The sequence below is a fragment of the Podarcis vaucheri genome (genome assembly GCF_965113315.1).
Source record: "Podarcis vaucheri genome assembly, chromosome: 9".
In the NCBI taxonomy this organism is placed as follows: domain Eukaryota; kingdom Metazoa; phylum Chordata; class Lepidosauria; order Squamata; family Lacertidae; genus Podarcis; species Podarcis vaucheri.
Window position 1 is genome coordinate 79,686,360 of NC_138767.1, and position 20,011 is coordinate 79,706,370.

Consider the following 20,011-nt stretch of genomic DNA (forward strand, 5'->3'; position numbering starts at 1 on the left):
CCCTGTTGAAAAGATTTGCTGGCCCCTGCTGTAGCCTGCCTGAATTTGACCCACAAGCAGAGAGCAGACATTTTTCATGATTATGCCAATAACTCAAGAAGGTCGTAGAACGAGGTGCAGAATCTCAGGGTTGGAGGAAAACTTGACTCACACATACCCAGTACAGAAATTGGTTAAGAAATAGGGCATCAGCAAAAGTCATTTGTAGCATAGTGCAGCGTAATGGAGCCGGAAGCTTCTTAACGCTTAAGGGCATGTTTGTAGAATTAAAGCTACATCTTGGAAGGAGGCGCAGGAGAAAACCTCCACGAAATGGCTTCCATTTCTGATTTCAGAGCCCGGGTTAAGCGGGACTTCCTGGTTAGCCTTAACCAAAATGCCATTCAGTTGAGAGTGCTGGTGGGAGTCTGCACTCTGGAAGGGTGGGGTTAATTGCAGTTAAGTAATTGGCAACATTGCATCTCTACCAGACGCATAAGAATGAGGGTGCAAAAATCAATTAACGAGCTAAATGGCTCAAGAAGATTAACCATGTTAGCCTGTTGCGTCAAGAAAACAATAACAGATAAGCCTGTGGAACTTTAAAAGACTTGTACTAAATGTATGAGGTGCCAAGAATCATTGGACTTTCTTTCTTTCTTTCTTTCTTTCTTTCTTTCTTTCTTTCTTTCTTTCTCTCTCTCTTTCTCTCTTTCTCTCTTTCTCTCTTTCTCTCTTTCTCTCTTTCTCTCTTTCTCTCTTTCTCCTTGCATTATATTGACAAGTGGTAATGAAAATTCCATGCAGGGTTCAGACCTGCCCTGGTAGTGATTGGCCACTGCCAATTTGGGTGGCTTTTAAACAGGACAAGTTTGTGGAAGATCTGTTGCTACTAGCCATTGTCAGAGGCGACACTCACTGGGAATCACAGTTGGGGAGAGTGTTGCTGGGGCACAAAGGTCCGGCCCCTTGGCTTCCCCCTGGCTGGTCACTCTGGGAACAGGGTACAGGATTAAGTGGGCCTCTGGCTTGACCTCAGAGCTCTTATGTTCTCATGCAACAGGTCAAACGATCTTCTGTATTTGCCCAATTAATAAATATAATCAGAAAAATGAAAAACTCAACAAATATTTCTCCCCTGCTCCCAATTTTCTAGTAATTTAGTGCCGTCCTAACTTGCTATCTTGATTTTCAGATATCAAAAGAAAACAATACGTTTCCATCCCATTCTTCTTAGGTTTGCATAGGCTGTGGGAGCAACAAGGGAGACCCAGTGCCACTTGGCCCATCAGTGTAGCCTGCAAGATTGATCTTGAGCCTGAGTTGGGCAGAGGGCTGACCTCCCAGTTGCTGCTAATCCATGCCTCAACACCAGCTTCTCTCCTCCCCACCCCCCACCCCCCCATTGCACATAAGCAGGCAGCACGGAGGGAAATATCAGCAGTTTTTCACCGTTTCTAAGCCAGAGGGGGAAAGCTGTAGAGCAATGTTTACTGAAGGAAGGTCAGTGGACCTGAAAGAGAGCCTGAGATGACCTGGCTCTTTCGCCTGTGAAAAATGAGGGAAGAAGGGCTCTTTTGACACGTAGCCAGTCAATTTAAGGAAAGGTCTGTACAGGATTGCTTTTAAAGGTTTTTTTAAAGATGTTGTGATACACAGAGAGAGAGAGAGATGCAAAAGCTCGCAATGCTTTGTCAGAGATCATTATGTAAATGCATTCATTTTGAAATAAGTCACTAAAATAAACATTTTGCAGGCTCTTGGAGGGCAACTGCTGGCAATGTGCATTCGCTTATTCCCACCTCCAAGTACAGCCATACCTCTTCTTGCGAATGCTTTATGTTGCATTTTTTCAGGTTTAAAATGTGGCAAACCCAGAAGTGTTTACTTCCGGGTTTCGCCGCATGCGCAGAAGCGTTCTGTGCAGTTCACGCATGCGCAGAAGTGCTCTATCACGCCTCGCACATGCACAGAAACGCCACTCTGGTTACAGACTTTTTGGGGTGCGAACGACACCCCAGAACGGATCGTGTCTGCAACCAGAGGTACCACTGTATAAGTGAATAATAGTATATTATTATTATTATTATTATTATTATTATTATTATTATATTTTATTTAATACCCCACCCATCTGTTTCCCCAGCTACTCTGGGCGGCTCCCATTTAAGTGTTAAAACAATACAGCATTAAATATTAAAAACTTCCCTAAACAGGGCTGCCTTCAGATGTCTTTTAAAAATAAGATAGCTGCTTATTTCTTTGACACCTGATGGGAGGGTATTCCACAGGGCGGGCGCCACTACCGAGAAGGCCCTCTGCCTGGTTCCCTGTAACTTCACTTCTCGGAATGAGGGAACCGCCAGAAGGCCCTCGGAACTGGACCTCAGCGTCCATATAGGAGAAACTAAAGAGGTTTAACCTGGAAACATCATGGAGATGGGGGAGAAAGCTGCTCCTTGTAGCCCCAGCCATTGCCTGTAGACCCACCTATTCCTGTGGTCAGCCCACCCTCAGCCCTGTTTTTTATGTGTATTGTGCATGCATATGGCAGAATGGGGAGAACCAGAATATATATGGTCCGGACAGGTAGATTTCTTGTCCTGCATCATCCTTTCCAACCTGCTGTCCTCCACGTTGTACCACAGCTGCTGTCAACATGGCCAATGGTCAGAGATGATGGGATTTGTGCCCTCTGAATGTTGTGGACTGCCAGGGTAGGGCAGGTTGTCATACGCTATATGTCTGTCACAGCAGACCTTGAACCTTGACCTTCCCTTTCCTTCCCTTTTAGTAGTGCATAACTGGGACACTATTAAGCATGAACTTTGGAGTCACAAATTTCAACACATGAGTTCAGGTTGATCAGTGTCATCTAAGTCTTACCAAGTTGGGTTTTTTTTAACATACACAGTTTTGAATATTTTGCTAAGAAAATGAATAGTGGGTCTTGATTTCAAATGAGAAAGTTTTATTTTCTCATTTTATTTTTTTCAGACACTGGTGAATCATCGTTTTTAGTGTTTTACATTCAGCTGCCACTTTATGCCTTTGCAAAGGATGAAATTATGCTAATTGAATCGCATGAATTTGTCCAATTGTTGAATCTGTCACACATGAGTAATACTGCTTAGATAAAGAAATAAAAGAATGCTGAAATTATAGCATATTTCTAATTTGTGTCTCAGATGTATTAAACTGGTAGAAGTATTTGAGTATTTTTAAAAAGTGATATAGAATACCTGTCAGAAGGGGGGGAAACAAATAAAAGAATGGGAGAAGGACTGTTCCTCCTGCATTTTAATAGTAAGTAAAACTACTGCTACAAAATCAAAGTAAGCTATCCAAATAAGCTATAGAGTACTTTATTTATTTGGGTAATACTATCAAATTAACAGGATTTTTTTGTTTTCAAGAAAATAGGCCCTTGTGTACTTGATTAGAAAGAGAAGTCTGTATCATATTTTTAAAAATCATTGGGTTGAAATAAAAAAAATGCATCTTCAATATGCAAACCAGCTGTGAATCAGAGGCGGAGCTTTATGCTCCGGCACCGGGGGGGGGCAGAGAGCAGGCGGGGGCGGGCTGGCACATGTTCTGGGGGCAGGGTGCCCAGCCGGGGGGGGCAGCTGCGATGGAACCCCACCAGGATCACACTGCCGGGGGCAGGGTCTCCCCCCGCCCCCCTCGTTCTCCAACAGTGCTGTGAATTCACTCCTTTATATGTAAGTTCTATTAACATTTATTGGACAGAGAAGTGTGGGCAATATACCAGTCCTTGAAGTCAGATACATGAATTTACTAACACGGTTACTAAGAGAGCATATAAAGAGAGCAACCCTCTATCAGTTTGCCTAATCTGTTTTAAAACCGTTTAGTTGCCTCTATTACCACATTGTGGCAGTTGACCCAGTAAGTTGTTTGAAGGTAATCTTTCCCTGAACCTTCCTTGCCACTAAGTTTGATTGGTTCTACTATTGTAAAAGTGGGAGAAAAAAGAATATCTCTCTGCTCCCCCTAGTCCACTCTTAATTTATAGAATTAATATCTGCTTTATTGCCCCACGCCCCGTAAAGCAAATCCCAAACAATTTCCGCTTTCCTTTTGCTCCAGCCCTCGACTATGTTGGTGAGCTTTTTATATATTTTCTCCAACTCCTATCTTTTTCAAATGTGGGGATGTAAAATGCAATCTGAAAAGCCACTGATAGTCAGAGTGACCTGACAGTTGAAGCCCTGTTTGGGAGGTATCCAGATTGTTTGCAGATGCATGGACACAAAGTTCTGTTGCTTAGCGCTAATACACCAGCATCAACCCTTCTTGGAGTTCAGCAATCGTGCTGCTTCCCATGCATCAGCACAGGATCCCTAGAGTGGACATAAAAGGGGATGTCTGGACCAGCCAGTTGGAACTTCTTGTTTCTCCTAGGCTGGGACAGGCTTCCTCTGCATGTGACTAGAGGTGGACGTGACCTCACCTGCCCAGGTCACAAAAGAGCAGGACAGGTCAGCCATCTCTCTCTCTCTCTCTGACCACATTCATCTAAGAAGCAACATCTGCTTAGCCTAAGATGCTCTCTTGGCTTGCAAAGAGGACAAAGGGGCTGTCTCCTTATGGGATATTACTTTTCTAACTTAAGTCTGCCTTCTGGAATCCAATTGTGAACAGAATGTGAGTGAGTAAACCATTTATATACTTTTATAGAAGACTGTGTTGTGTCAATCTTTTTATGAGGGACTAAATGGGGAATTACCGAAAGGAAAACTCATTTTAGAGGCTTTAGCGAGCCTGAGCAAACGCATCCGCTGTGCAAGTTTAAAAAGGGGAAATGTTACTCTACTAAATTGTGGAACTTGTTAACACAAGTTGGAAGGGATATAATCAAACAATATGTCCTCTCCTGCATCCCTGAACATTCCCACAGTTTTTAACTATGATTTTGTGTGATGTGTGATTTTGCTTGTGAGGTAGTGTATTGCGTGCGTGTGGCCCATTATTTCTTCTGCCCCCCCCCCACCTGCAAGAGAGGAAACAGATTTGCACATGGCACAAAATGCATGCAGCTCAAAGTTTTATGCAAATTTGTATGCTCTTTCGAGAGAAGGGAGGACCCAATCAACATCTGTGTCCTGGGCCCAGGAAATCCTATTGACATTCTTGGTTCAGATATTGCAATGTACTCTCTGCACAGCTGCCCTTGGGAAGTGTGTGGAAGCTGCAGTTGGGCAGGTATATAAATAGCCCTTCACGTAGGCTTTGTTCGCTAAGATAAACCTCCAGGCATTCAGACACAGAAGGTTATGTAAACGGAAAGGGTGCTGTGGCTATTGCTGTGTTGCAAAGCGTTAAAGCAGATGGGGCTGGGCTAGTAACATTAGCAAGGCTGTATCAGTGCAAAGTTCTAGTACTCACCTCCAGCAAAGAGCGGCTCTCCCAATTTTATTCTTATCCATTTGCTTACAGTCACAGTTCTAGGGGCTCCGTGACAGAGCATCAGCCTTGCATCCAAAAGTTTAATCCCTGGCATTTTCCGTACCGGAATGGGGGAGACCCCTGTCTGAAACCCCAGAGACCCTCTGCCAGTCAGCGTAGACCAGTGGTGTCCAAACTTTTTTCAAAGAGGGCCAGATTTGATGAAGTGAAGGGCCGTGGAGGCTGACCAAAGGGCCAACCTTTTTTTTAGGATTTAGGGTTAGAGTTGTTGAGGTTTGGGGGGGATTTAACCCCAGGAAATAAACTGCTACAGGGGCTGGATTAAACTGACCGGTGGGCCGGATTAGGCCCCCGAAACGGACTTTGGCCATGCCTGACGTAGACAGCATTGAGCAAAATGAATGCCCTGGTCTGACTCGGTGTAAGGCAGTTTCCCATGTGTGCAGGCTCTCCTATTTTGGGGAAAGTAGCCTTCCATGCCTGTACACTTTTAGGGCTGGTGAATAGGGTTGCCACCCATCCCTAGCAAAGGGAAATTGTCCTTTTTTAAAAGAAAAGAAAAGAAAAGTGTCCCCTGTCCTGTTCGGACTTCAAACATGACACATCTTTTCACGTATTCAGTCTCCTCCTCCTCCTCCAAACTGCATATCCAGAGATCCAGTGGGAGGAGGAGAGCGAGAGCCTGAGTGGGGCAGAGGAGGAGCGCTGAGATTAAGAGTTATCATGGGGTGCGAGCAGAGGGTGGGGTAGGGTGGGGCTGGAAGGAGGATTTTGAGAGAAAGTTTTTGCATGGGCAAAGGGAGGATCACAGGGAGCGAAAGGGGGCGTTGCTGTGCACTGGTCTGCTATGGTGGAAGTTTTGCATGGGCAGAGGGGCAGCGGGTGGGTCAGAGAGCGGGAAAGAGACGTTTTGCATGGGCACACGGGAAGGAATGGATCAGAGACAGAGATGGGGGGGCGTGGTCTCTCCTGGTCTGTCCATTCAGTGGAGATTGGGGGTGGGATTTTTCTTACAGCTGTAAATCATAGTGCTTTTGTTGTTTTTATTCATTGAATAAACCCATGTAAAACCCCGAGTAGCTTTGTAATGAATTGCTTTGAAGTCATGCCTGCAGCGGGGAATGTGATTTTTAGCTCCCTGATTCCCCCCTCAACCTGTCCCATATTTTGCCTGACCAAAGGTGGCAACCCTACTGATGGCATCACATCCAGAGCAGCTGTTTTAGTTGTGGTGTCACTTCTTTGGAATTCGCTCTCAGAGGAAACACCACCAGAGCCTGGCCTTATAAATAAGTGCCTTGATACAAGATAGGCAGTTGGTCTCTGTGTGCTTCATTCTGACTGCCAGGGGCTTTCCAAGTCATCAAGCAGATATTCCTAGCCAAGGAGAAAAAGAGATGCAGGGATTGAATTTACGAGCGTCCGCTGCTGGATTATGAATGTTCCCTATGTTTCTGTTTATTTCTTCATTACATTTGGATCAATATTTTCTTCCAGCATTACCTTTACATTTTGTTTTGTGTTTGTTTCTTGCAGGAATCCATGTGGCCCTATTTATTTGGGATGATAATTGTCCCATCACTTATCCAAATGGCAGTCCTGCCTTTTCTTCCGGAAAGTCCTCGCTTTTTGCTGCTTGAAAGACACGACACAAAAGCAGCAGAAAAAGGTGCTGTGCTTTTGTTTTTCATCATTTGTCTGTTTGCCTCGAAAGACAGGAATTCCCCTGAAAGTGCAAATATCCTTTCGTTTTGCAGTCTACTTTCTTTAACTCCAAGAGTCCTACAAAAATTGCATAATATCAAAACATTCGAGGCAGTCGCAATCTGCTTTTCCACCATTCAACTCTGTTTCATGCAAAGTATCTGCCTCCTACAACTAGGGTTTTCTTGGTGGTGGCCCCGCCATATGGAATGCCTTGCTATGTGTGGTGTGCCAGGCCTCATCCCTAGGATGTTTTCAGGTGACCAGTTGACAGGACTGCTCAAAAAGGCCTTCTTCAACTTACTATTAGCTCTGCTGGTTTGGTTTAATTTTTATGATGGAGTTTAACTTGAGGATTGCTTTATGTTTTTAAATACTGTTTTCTATTGTGACATTGCAGAGATGCAGGTGGCACTGTGGGTTAAACCACAGAGCCTAGGACTTGCCGATCAGAAGGTTGGCGGTTCAAATCCCCGCCACGGGGTGAGCTGCTGTTGTTCGGTCCCAGTTCCTGCCAACCTAGCAGTTTGAAAGCACGTCAAAGTGCAAGTAGATAAATAGGTACCGCTCTGGTGGGAAGGTAAACGGCATTTCCGTGCGCTGCTCTGGTTCGCCATAAGTGGCTTAGTCATGCTGGACGCATGACCTGGAAGCTGCACGCCGGCTCCCTCGGCCAATAAAGTGAGATGAGCGCCGCAACCCCAGAGTCGGTCACGGCTGGACCTAATGATCAGGGGTCCCTTTACTTTTATCTTTACCTTTATTGTGACATTAGTACCTAAATAGGCAATGGCGATGTCTACAGGTTCGCATTCTCCAAATCTACAGAGTAATAATCCTAGCATGTATTTGTAGGTGTGTGTTGTTTTTTAACTTATTTGTATCCAGAAGCTGAATCAATACCATATTCAGCACTACATCTGTGTTCCCATGGACCTCAAGTGTACACAAAGTCTAGGAGATGAGCCAAATTCATATGAAGTGCCTGGTATAATTTACATGGAGGCAGATCTATACAACCATTTTTTTAGCCAGAAAAAAAGGAAATGTTTGATGCAAATTAACTCTTTGATCCATTGTGTCTGCTTGGTCTGAACACAACCACAATTTGCATTCTAAACAAACATATGACTTGTGGGTTTACAGCATTTCGGACCTTTCTTGGCAAATCTGATGTGTCGTATGAAGTAGAAGACGTTTTGGAAGAGAGTCGCATGCAGAGAAACATGCAGATAGCATCCATCTTTCAGCTTTTGTGTGACAGCAGTAAGCGATGGCAGATCCTCACTGTAATTGTAACCATGGCCTGCTACCAACTCTGTGGTCTTAATGCTGTAAGTGAGATGACGGCAAATAATGTGTAAAAGATACATTTCTATGTTTTGCTCCAATGTTTCAAGATTTTTCTAGAATGTTTTGGCGATGGCCTCAAATCTCTGAATGGAAGGGCGTTTAGAAAGGCAAAAGGGTTTGTCCTATCTTAGGATCATAGAATTGTAGAGTTGGAAGGGACCATTCAGTCCAACCCCCTCCAATGCCTCTTTCAGACCAAAGCCCCCTTCCCCTGAAAGCTTGGGCTCAGCCTGGGAGGACCTTTAATCCAGCACCATCATTCCCCTGCCAGCCCGCCCCCCCCCCAGTGGATCAGAGGGTAGAGCAAAACCGGTGATAAACACCATTGCATGTATTACCATATTTTTTGCACCATAACACTCACTTTTTTCCTCCTAGAAAGTAAGGGGAAATGTCTGTGCATGTTATGGAGGGAATGCCTACACGTGGCATGCCTACGGATTTTCCTCCTCTAAAAACTACGTGCGTGTTATGGTCGGGTGCGTGTTATAGAGTGAAAAATACGGTAGTTTTGTTAGTGAAGCATTGCTACTTAGCACTGTTACAGAAAATAATCAGCGTTTTTATTGATACACAAGGTTTAATTCAGCAAGGAGCACTGGGCAACTTTACACCTGTGAGCATGATGGGATTTTTACACACTCCTTTTCTCCTGCAGCTCCCAATCCTCTAGATAATTCCTCTTATCCTTCTAGCAGATCTTTGAGGCTGCAGGGGGAGGGGTGGAAGGATAAGTCCCATTTGCCAAAGCAGATATCTATTGCACAAGTGCAATGCCATGTAGCCCCTTATCTTCATGCTATGAACTTTGAAGAAAGATGCAGCAACATAAGGCAAAATGTGATGCATCAATTCTTCAAAACACATTCCTAAGTTTCCTAGTATTGGGGGGATAGATCTCATAGTTACTGAACCAATGCCATTGTCTTCAGCTCAGTAATAATGTTTGTAGGTAAGTAGGAGTGTGTTTTGTTGTGTTGTGTTGTGTTGTGTTTGTATGTGGCTGAGTGTGAGAGAGATGCATTAACACATTTTTCCTGTTACAATATTTAATCTTTGTTCTTTTTCACTGGTTATGCCTTACTCTCTGACCCATTAAACTTCCTGAAGGGCAAATTCAAGTCCAAGTCATATCACTAAGTTAATAAGCTGATTTCAGTCTTATTCTGCCAGCAATTCCAGAACAGCTGTTGGCTGGCCAGTCTCCCTCCGTTCAGCCACTGTGAGGACAGGATGCTGGAGCAGATGGTCTAATGGCCTGATCCAGGAGGTTCTTCTTCTGTTCTTAGATGCAGTAGATGCCTTCTTTTCATCATAATTACCAAGCCAAGGCATCCCCAATATATTGCATTTGCCCAGTCCATGTTGCTCAGATGAAATGGGACCATCATGCTTCACTTTGAAAGGCATGGAAAACATTCTTTCACAGAGACTGACATCTGTGGAGGAAATCAAACGCCCCAAATGAATTCTGTTGCTCTCTAAATAAGCTGCCTGGGATGATGGCATGACCACATCTCATTAAGGGATAACTTGAAAATTACTCTGTGTCAGATGATGGGTGTAATATCTTTTTTAAAAGGAAAACCTTTTGCACCTTCCAAAGCAATTTGTAACGATTTTTTTTTTTTGCAGTATCTTTCTAAGAGTTAATTAGATGTTACTGAGAAATTCTTCGCTGTCTGCTGTGAATCAGATGAAAATCACACTTCATCATACCTTCAATAAACCTACAAAAGACATCCCACAAAAAGTATAGCTTTCTACTAACTGCAGGATTTCAGTACTAATGACAGGCTTGTTCTGTTCCTTGTTGTGGATACTTTACTGAGAAAAGATATGGAATTATCTTGTCATCTATTCGGTTTACAGCTCTTCTTATAATTATACTTACAAGAAATAGAAAAGTGCCATGTGCAGTGAAATAACCAAGGCAGGCCCCCCCCCCCAGTCCTGCACTTGCAGTACTGGAAATAGAATGGGAACATCTGGGATTATGGCAAGATTTCTTCATGGAGAAGGAGGGGGGGATCTAGAAATGAAGTGGTATTGATTCCCTCTAAGAGTTACTCAGGTTTAAAGACTCAGTAGAACTGGTGCGTTCCATGTGGGGTTCTGCACTCTTGAAAAAGCTGTGAGGGAGCATCCCTGTGAGGGTGGAGAGTTGCAAAAAGAACTGAACATAAATGGTTGGGTAACTGGGAGAGGTTAGTTTTTTGAAAATTTGTGGGCTAGGTTGGAAGAGGGTGATAAATCATAGGTTTAGGGTTAGGGAGGAGCTTTGAGAGTGTTAAGCAGCACAAACAATAACACTTTCCTGTTGTTTGCATATATCTTTTTTCAGATTTAGCCATTTGCTTATTTCCTGAGCTCCCAACTGGGGTAAACTGAAAAATAATATATCAGCATACTATTTCTTCTTCTTTAAATTTACAGTCAAGGGACTTTCCAGACGATCACTTTAGAGAGCAAATGTTGCTGCTCCTACATTGTGTGAAATTCAGATTTCTTTCCTCAGAAAAGCACTTTTCTTTTTTGTGGGGTGGAAGGCTGCCATAATGTTTTCCATTGTTGCAATGGTATACCCTGCTCATTGTATTTATATAACACCACAATGTTCAACAAAATCTTGACATATTATAATCAGTCACATGTTTCTAATTTGGTTTATTAAAGTGCTCCAGCACAATTGGAGCATAGGGCTGTGCTGTTAACGTCCGGTTGCATGTCACTGGGCAAGATGCACAACACAGTAATTTGCATCCTTTGGCCAGTCCATCATTACTGAGGCATTAAATGTATGTAGTCTTACATTTTAATTAATTCTAAAAACCGTTTTGAAATCAAATAACTGAAAAAATGGTTTCTTGTTACAGATTTGGTTCTACACAAATGACATTTTCAAGGGAGCTGGACTGAGTTCAGAAATAATCCCATATGTTACTTTAAGCACAGGAGGGATTGAGATTTTGGCTGCCATTTTCTCCGTAAGTACTGTGTCTTCTGCACCCTGTAGAATCCTTTTAGCTCCCTCCTCTTTCGATTTGATGTGACATTTTCAGGTAAAAAGCAGATAGAAGGGCTATGTTTTATAAACTTTATTCAACTTTACTCAATATTTTAAGAGATTGGGATGCAGGAAATTTCAAGTCTTCAGTCATTATGAGTTCTCAATAAATTAAATTAATCTAGTTTATTGCTGTATTACTTTTTCATTTATTTAAATAGCACCATTAATGTGTGTATCTCATAGAATCACAAAACTGCAGAGTTGGAATGAGTCCTGGGGGCCATCTCATCAGTTCTGTGAACCTTACTATCTAAAATCCAGTACAGGGAAGAAGAGTAGGGGGGTGGTAAACAGGGAATAAATATGTTATAGTTTGAATTGCAAGTTTAGTTCTTGGTCTTTGCACTTAGTTCTTTTCCTTGGTATTGAATTTAGGCCAATGTTTATTTTAGCCTATGTTACCACAAAAGGAGAAAGAGGGGGGAAGGGGGGGAGGGAGGGAGAGAGAGAGAGAGAGAGATTGTTTTCTGTGGTACAAAAGGCCTCATGTTAGAAAATGACCACGACCATTGAGAACTAGTTACTTTTAAAATATAGGGACCATATACAGTTAAAAGGATGCACAGTCCAGACCCATTTACTTATTTAAAAAGCATATGAATAACTTTCCCGCACTGAAATCAGTGACATTCACAGTTCCAATCCTGAAAACGGTGGGACTTGCTTGTAAGAAAGCCTGCCTAAGACTATGCTACACGAGTGACGGAATTTGGCTGGATCATGTCATATATTTAAAAGTGAACATTTACTGGAACAAATTTATACTTTATATGAAAGAAAACTGTAGGCATTTGAAAACGTTTGTAGGCCTGATTTGAAATGTTTTGTAATGTAAACCTAAGGAACTGATTTACCGATAATAAGGTGAAAAAATATAATTTGACAAAGGGTAAATAAGTAATTATAGAAATGCAAAGAATATAGAAAGGTATGTGGAAGTCAGAAAGATGGAGGGGCGGAGGTCGTTGCTCTTACAGAGTAATATATTAAGTCATAGAATTATGCAACAAAATGTGAATATGATTTAAGTGGAAAACGCAATTAAATTTATTTTCAAAAAAATAATAATAAAAGTGTACATGTAATATACAAATATGTCACAATCAAAATTGCCACACAGCTGGCTTTCTTCCTGAGGATGAAAGATGTTGTGGGGACTTCTGTCTGTTCCCTCACTGGGGAACAGATCAAGGGAGCAATTTTGAGCAGACAAACGGCTGGCAGGGAAAAGGCGAAGCAGCCCCCATCCTGGTCCACCTCTCTCTGCTTACCTTAAGTACTTTTAATTCATTCATTTTAGGGGGGGGGAGAATTATGCAACTACAATTATGCAACTAAATGAAATGTGAGCCTCATTCATCTGTCAGGGTGCATAGGATTGCAGCCTCCAAGTGGGGGGGGGAGATCCAAGAACGACATATTCTACGTTCGTATATCACCTTGATGAATTTATTCAAATGGGCTGCTCAGTGATTACCCAAGTCCTAAGCTTGCTTGCTTTTGCACTTCATTTGACTAGACCTGCTTAGGAACAGCCTTGATAAATATAATTCATATTCATTGCTGTCAATAAATTGTAAGATCAGTGCAGCTGAGCAAAGCTGGGCAAAGCAAACACTGAAGTCGATGCCATTGATTGTGTTGACATTTTTTAGTCCTTTCCATGCAGAAAATTCTGCTGCTTTGTTGTCTCTGATATTATATACAGTTCCGACAGAAGGCAAGTTCCCATAGCAGCAAAGCTAAAAATGGAATGTGAGGTCATGAGCATCGGAGCAAGAAGGAATGAAAAAGCTGCGCCGTTTAATTCAACTTTTAATTAATTAATGCTTGAACACATGCTTAATAGGAGGGGTGTGCTGCAGGGGCCACTAAAAGTGGAGTTGCAACCAACTTACCATGGAGCCAAAAATGTAATGTGGTTTTCTGTGTATGTGATGTGCAGGCATGTGTGAATTGACCCCCCTGGCAGAGGCTCCGATGCCCGTAATTGCTTACACTCTCCCTAATACTCTCTTATGCTTTCATGACACTTCTCTAAATGCATGGGTAAATTAAATGTTTCTAATATAAAACATGCAGATAAAACAAAAAAACTGTGTGCCTAATGGCCAAAGTAATAGAAAGTGGGTCCTCATTGCTCCATGTGTGTAGAGCCTCTGAAAATTCACTCTGACAAACAGTGGTGAGCACCATTTAGAATATTAATACTGTTGTTAGTGTGACTTAATGGTATATTAATTTGGTTGCAAATGGTAGGCACAAACCATTATTCCACTTCAGTGCAGCTTATGCAGCAGACCAGATCTAATCATACATTTTATATATAGAAAGTTAAAACACTTGGAATATGAAAAAAGTTATCTATGTTCCAGTTTGGAGAGTTTTTGTTTGTGTTGTAAAAAGTACAGTGGTACCTCTGGTTATGTACTTAATTCGTTCCGGAGGTCTGTTCTTAACCTGAAACTGTTTTTAACCTGAAGCGCCCCTTTAGCTAATGGGGCCTCCCGCTGCTGCCGCGCGATTTCTGTTCTCATCCTGAAGCAAAGTTCTTAACCCGAGGTACTATTTCTGGGTTAGTAGAGTCTCTAACCTGAAGCGTATGTAACCTGAAGCGTATGTAACTCGAGGTACCACTGCATAGCATTGTGATCCAAGTGACTAATCCTAGCGTCTTTAGGATTCCCTGAGAGACATGGATCCCCATTGCCCTTAAATTGATCCGTGAGGAGTTACAAGAGTTGACCACGTAAATCCAGGATGCCTCTGGTTTTGTTAGAAAATAAGACACTGTTTCTTTTTCTTCCTCAGGGCCTAGTGATAGAACGACTCGGACGCAGACCTCTTCTGATTGGGGGGTTTGGCTTGATGGTCCTCTTCTTTGTAATACTCACTGTGTGTATGACTTTACAGGTATGTAAACCTGCCCTGCTCAGCTTAAATATCGGGCCATTCTCATTGCTCTTTCATTAAAGATCACACAGTGTGTGATCTTTAATGTGCAACTTTGACATTGAAGTCATGTGTGGGTTAACTGTGAATCTATTACACTGTCAGTTATTTTTGTCTTTTTAAAATTATGTTTAGCCAAGAGAAAACCAAAAGCTTCACAATTGAAATTGTTCTTGCAGGTTTCAAGATGAGACAGTTTAGGGATTAAGTGATTTAACAATAAAGTATTTCATTCAGTACCCATTTGTGTAAGAGAAAAACGAGGGGCTATAACCTTTTCCCTCTTAATCATTTGTATAAAAGGAAACTAGAGTTATATAATACTATTTTAAACTAACCTTGGTTCTCCAAACTCTGGTTTGTTTGAACTAGGATTAGTAAAAACTATCTGAGATCAAACGTATTCTCCCTATCCTCCTTTATTCTGGCTTGCATTGTGTGTGAGCATTGCTGCTAACCCTGATTGAAGAGATTGCAGAACTCCAGTTCACTTTCAATTGTGAGGTTAATGCATGATTCCCAACACAACCACGGTCCCTAAACCATGGTTCAGCATTCATTCTTCAGCAGCCCTAATTCTGTGTTTTAAATGTGTGTATCTGAAACATTATATCACTCCTAGATATCCTGTTGCTTTTTGGCAATTTCATTTTAAATATTTTGATTCAAAAATGTGAAGATGTGTTATTTGCTGTAAATGTCAGGAGCCTGACATTATTAACATTTACTTTCCAAGTGGCTATTTTTTAAATGGTCAAAAGAAGGTTCTGAAGGAGGTCACAGAACTAAGTAGAAGTCATTTTAATCCCTGATTTGTTTCTCTCCTGTTGCATCGATTATTGTACAGCTTCTTTTGCTCCAGAGGGCATCTCTCAAACTGATGAAAGCTATAATTCTGACAGGTTAAAACAGCAGGCTTTGGGTGAACTTTCAGTACATTGTATTTCTCCAGGCAAAGTCATGATCTCCATTCCTCACACAAAGGTTAGCACATATTTCCCAGGAAAGAGTTGCTTCAAGTAGTGTGCAAACATGAACATATCTACATTTTCAGCCAGAGCATGGATGTAGTACGTTGCCTTGTACCTAGTCCACCCAGATAAGCCTCCCAGAGTGGCCACTTTCAGGCCACCCTTTTGAGGTAGAGATGCTGAGGATTTAAGATGGGATCTTGTAAATGCACATTATGTGTTTTATGACTGATTTACAGCTCTTCCCCACGTGTGGCTTAACACCTTCGTCATCAGACTCACTATTCAGTACAGATCAGCTGCCGTTCTGTTTCATTTAGATACAGATATATTAAAAATAGAAGCAGATAGGCCAAGCTGAAACGTCTTTCTTGGACAGGGTTGTATTTCAGCAAAGACAGAAGATCAAGGGGGTCAGAGGCAGAAGACAGGGTGAATGGCAGACATGGGGTCATGTATCAAATTAGGCAGGTGCCACAGGCAAAAACTATAGTCAAAGACAGGCTGGCGATCAGCACTAGATTGGGGAGGGAGGTGAGGCAAGGTCATCCATATGGTTCTCAGTCCATTGAGTTGCTGAAGAACCCAACCTGGAGTTAGACCCAAGCAGACTGCTCTTGGTTCCTCAGGTCATGGCTGGACTGAAGAGCCATACTTCCAGCTTTGGCCACTGTATGGGTTGTGCTGCAGCATAGCAGAGATTGGCGGACTCATTCCCACCACTTGATATGCCAGAATCTCTACTTTGAGACATAGAACGATCCATGCAGTCTTTCCATTTTTTCTGCTTTTTTGTTACTGAAGTAAGCGGTCAAGTGGAAAGAGTTCTTGAACCCAATGATATATACTGGGTTTATTTGTAGCAGTGCATGCCTTTCTGACATGATAGGAACATATTAGTTTGTGAATGCCGTTTTGAGTAGTTATTCGCTGGCACAGAAACAATAAACCTATCACCACACTTTAGGGTCTGTGTTACTTTGCAAATCAAGGAGTTCATCTTTTTTATTATTATATATTTATTTATACCCCATCTTTCCCCCCGAACAGGAATCAAATACAAACATAGAGAAATCGATAATAAAAATACCAATGAACACAAGACACATATATAAAATCTGTTCAAAACATACCAGTATATTATTACTATATGTTTAGTAATCTTTTTCTATAGATCTTTCATTTCTGTGTGCATGACTACAAAATCCGAGAGTACAGAAAACCTGTATGATTGTTTGCACTTATTATAATCAATACTTCGCACATTAGTAATACCTCTCCAATGTATTTTTTCAGGATCAAGCAGTCTGGCTTCGATACCTCAGTATAGTCTGCATTCTGGCAATAATTGCATCATTTTGTATTGGACCAGGTAACATTTTTTTTTTCAAATGCATTTAAGTGAACTATCAGCCACTCATGCTGAAGTCTGTTGTATTAGGGGCAGTATATTTCCTGTTTTAGCCTGTGAATGTCCATCAGGGTGGGAGTGGTGAAACAGATGAGAATTCAGTGTTTATAATGACAATATGAAGTATGGTGTATTGTAGATACGTTCATCCACCTAGGTTAGCACTGGAAGGCACCATTGATCTAACTCTCTGGGTTCTTCCCTCTCTTAGCTGTAAGCTTGCAATGGGTTGTCTCCAATTCCTCTTCCCTACAGCCCACTGCATGCCATCAAAATGTGCTCCGGAGGGCTGGGAGACCTTCTGGAACAGATTTTGGGGCAGGAGGGGAGAGGAGAGGAAGACGAAATCCTGTTGCATGAGCGGAACTCTGCTCACAGAGTGTTAGATAAAATCTAATGTTCCTAAACCCAATGTTCTACTTATAGACATACTTGAGTACCCTCCTGTAATTTACATGTACTTCATGGAATAATCCACAAGACATCAGTGATGAATTTTAATCTGATATAAATTGGGGCTGGACAGAAAGAAGGTAGATCTACTGGTGGATCGCTAGGTGAATTGCCCCAGATTGACAAAGGTTTTGGACTCCCAGTTTAGCAATGGAAATTTCATTTAGCAATCAACAACATGCTTGTTTAGGTGGATTCATACTCCACCATTTCAGCCTAAGCGCAATGCTTTAGGGAACTTACCACATGTTAAAAGCAACTAAATGGCTATATATAGTTTCTAAATTAGGATGTTAGAGAGTCTTTGACCTCAGGTGTAGATCTGTATCTATAAGTTCCTCATGGGGGGGCAGTATGGCTCTTCCCCCCAAACCATCAATTTGCATCTAGCTTCACCCCCAAATACCGCCCTGCCTGAAACTCTGGGGAACCACTGCCAGTCATTGTAGAGATTACCGTATTTTTCGCCCCATAAGACGCACTTTTCCCCCTCCAAAAATGAAGGGGAAATCGGGTGCGTCTTACGGGGCGAATGCCTGCAAGCCTCGCGCACCCGGCAGGAGGTCCCACCGGGTGCGCGAGGCTTGGGGCGGCAGCCTGTCGCCCGAAGCACGGGGAGCCCTCGGGAGGGCTCCCCCTGCTTTGGGCGAGTGTCTGCAAGCCTCGCGCACCCGGCAGGAGGTCCCACCGGGTGCGCGAGGCTTGGGGCGGCAGCGGACTGCTTGCGCGCACCTAGAAGCTTGGAGCGCGCTGAGCTCAGCACGCCCCAAGCTCCTGGTGTAGCGCAGCGATCCGGTAGCCCTGGGAGAGCCCCGCGGCTCTCCCAAGGCTAGCGGACTGCTTGCGCGCACGCAGAAGCTTGGGGCACGCTGAGCTCAGCACGCCCCAAGCTTCTGGTGTAGCGCAGGGGTCCGCTAGCCCTGGGAGAGCCCCGCGGCTCTCCCAGGGCTAGCGGACTGCTTGCCGGCACGCAGAAGCTTGGGGCGCGCTGACCTCAGCTCGCCCCAAGCTTCTGGATTAGCGCAGGGGTCCGCTAGCCCTGGGAGAGGCGCCCGGCTCTCCCACGCTAGCGGAGACCTTGCCAGCATGCAGAAGCTTGGGGCGCGCTGAGCTCCGCACGCCCCAAGCTCCTGGTGTAGCGCAGCGCACCTGGGGGGGAAATAAATTTTTTTTTCTTTATTTCCCCCCCCAAAAAACTATGTGCGTCTTATGGGCCGGTGCGTCTTATGGGGCGAAAAATACGGTACCAAGCCTGATGAACCAATGATCTGACTTGGTATAAGGCAGCTTCATATCTTCCAAGTGATTATTTTGCACCCAGCTCTGGTTGTAGTTCTGGTAAAAGCAGCAATGCCTGGAGTCTGTCTGGGTTTGGTGTAAAATGGTCCCTTGAGGTAGCTATGTTTTTATGCATTTAGGTAGTTGAAGTTTATATGGGTAGGAACTGGACCGTTAACAACCTTAGGCCTGAGGTGCAAAAAGTATGCATGTTAACGTTAGCTTACACTTTTCTAATAGAACTTGCAGAAATACATTTGACACTGCAGTTTAATCCCTTACTGAAAGTTATTTTAGCATTTAATGCCAGCTACAGTTTAGAACTTTCATAGTTTTAAAAAGCAAATGCACAGTTTTCTCTCTTTTGTTCCAAATGGTAGTCTATTTTGGTGCACAGCTTTTCTCCCATTACGACTCTGTCAGTCATAACTTCCTAATGTGTTTTGCACTCACATTGAAGCAATCTGAGCAGAGATATATCAGAGTGAAAACTTTGCTATTTTTCTTGCTTGACTAGCTATCGCTAAGGAAAATACATAGTTATATGGCTTTAAAAGTGATTTAGACAGCAATAAGGCTATCAAGCACTGATAATCATGGTGGCAATGTTCTACTTCTACAGTTAAAGACAATATTTATTTATTTATTTATTTACGTGTGCACGCAGGTACTTACTTATTTATATGCCACTTAATTACTGGAAATTATAAATGGGGAGAGTGCTGTTGCACTCAGGTCTTACTTCCTATAGGGCAGCAGTGGAGGGCCAGATTTGATGAAGTGAACATGCGTGAGGGCCGTTTCCAAGTTGTTTTTTCACAATTTTTTTCCCAAAGTTGTTGAGCTTTTTTTAGGATTTTGCCCCAGGGCATAGGCCCCCGAAATGGACTTTGGACATGCCTGCTGTGGGGGCATCTGCTTGGCTAATCTGGGAACAAGAATATGGAGAACATGGGCTTTTGACCTGACACGGGTGGCGCTGTGGGTTAAACCACTGAGCCTCTTGGGATTGCTGATCAGAAGGTTGGCGGTTCAAATCCCCGTGACGGGGTGAGCTCCCGTTGCTTGGTCCCAGCTCCTGCCAACCTAGCAGTTTGGAAGCACGTCAAAGTGCTTCCTCTGGCCGGAAGGTAAACAGCGTTTCCATGCACTGCTCTGGTTCGCCAGAAGCGGCTTAGTCATGCTGGCCACATGACCCGGAAGCTGTACGCCGGCTCCCTCGGCCAATAAAGCGAGATGAGCGCCACAACCCCAGAGTCGGCCGCGACTGGACCTAATGGTCAGGGGTCCCTTTATCTAGCAGGGTTCTTATGCAGTGATTAGGAAGCAGTTCATAACAACATCTATGATATATGAGACAAGCTGTTCTTTTCTTTTTTGATACATCAATAATGGTTGTTTTCACTG

At 43.1% G+C, this 20,011-nt stretch overlaps 1 protein-coding gene across 2 annotated transcripts in view; it reads left to right on the forward strand.

Annotated features, from left to right (window-relative positions):
* The window catches only part of SLC2A9 (solute carrier family 2 member 9), a 52,091-nt gene that overhangs the window by 20,950 nt on the left and 11,130 nt on the right, over positions 1-20,011 (forward strand). For both annotated transcript variants that reach the window (XM_082238556.1, XM_082238557.1), the window contains exons 6-10: positions 6,949-7,081; positions 8,263-8,450; positions 11,346-11,456; positions 14,351-14,452; positions 16,759-16,834. In XM_082238556.1, coding sequence (XP_082094682.1) covers positions 6,949-7,081; positions 8,263-8,450; positions 11,346-11,456; positions 14,351-14,452; positions 16,759-16,834 — 610 coding nt within the window. The remainder of the gene's footprint in view (positions 1-6,948; positions 7,082-8,262; positions 8,451-11,345; positions 11,457-14,350; positions 14,453-16,758; positions 16,835-20,011) is intronic.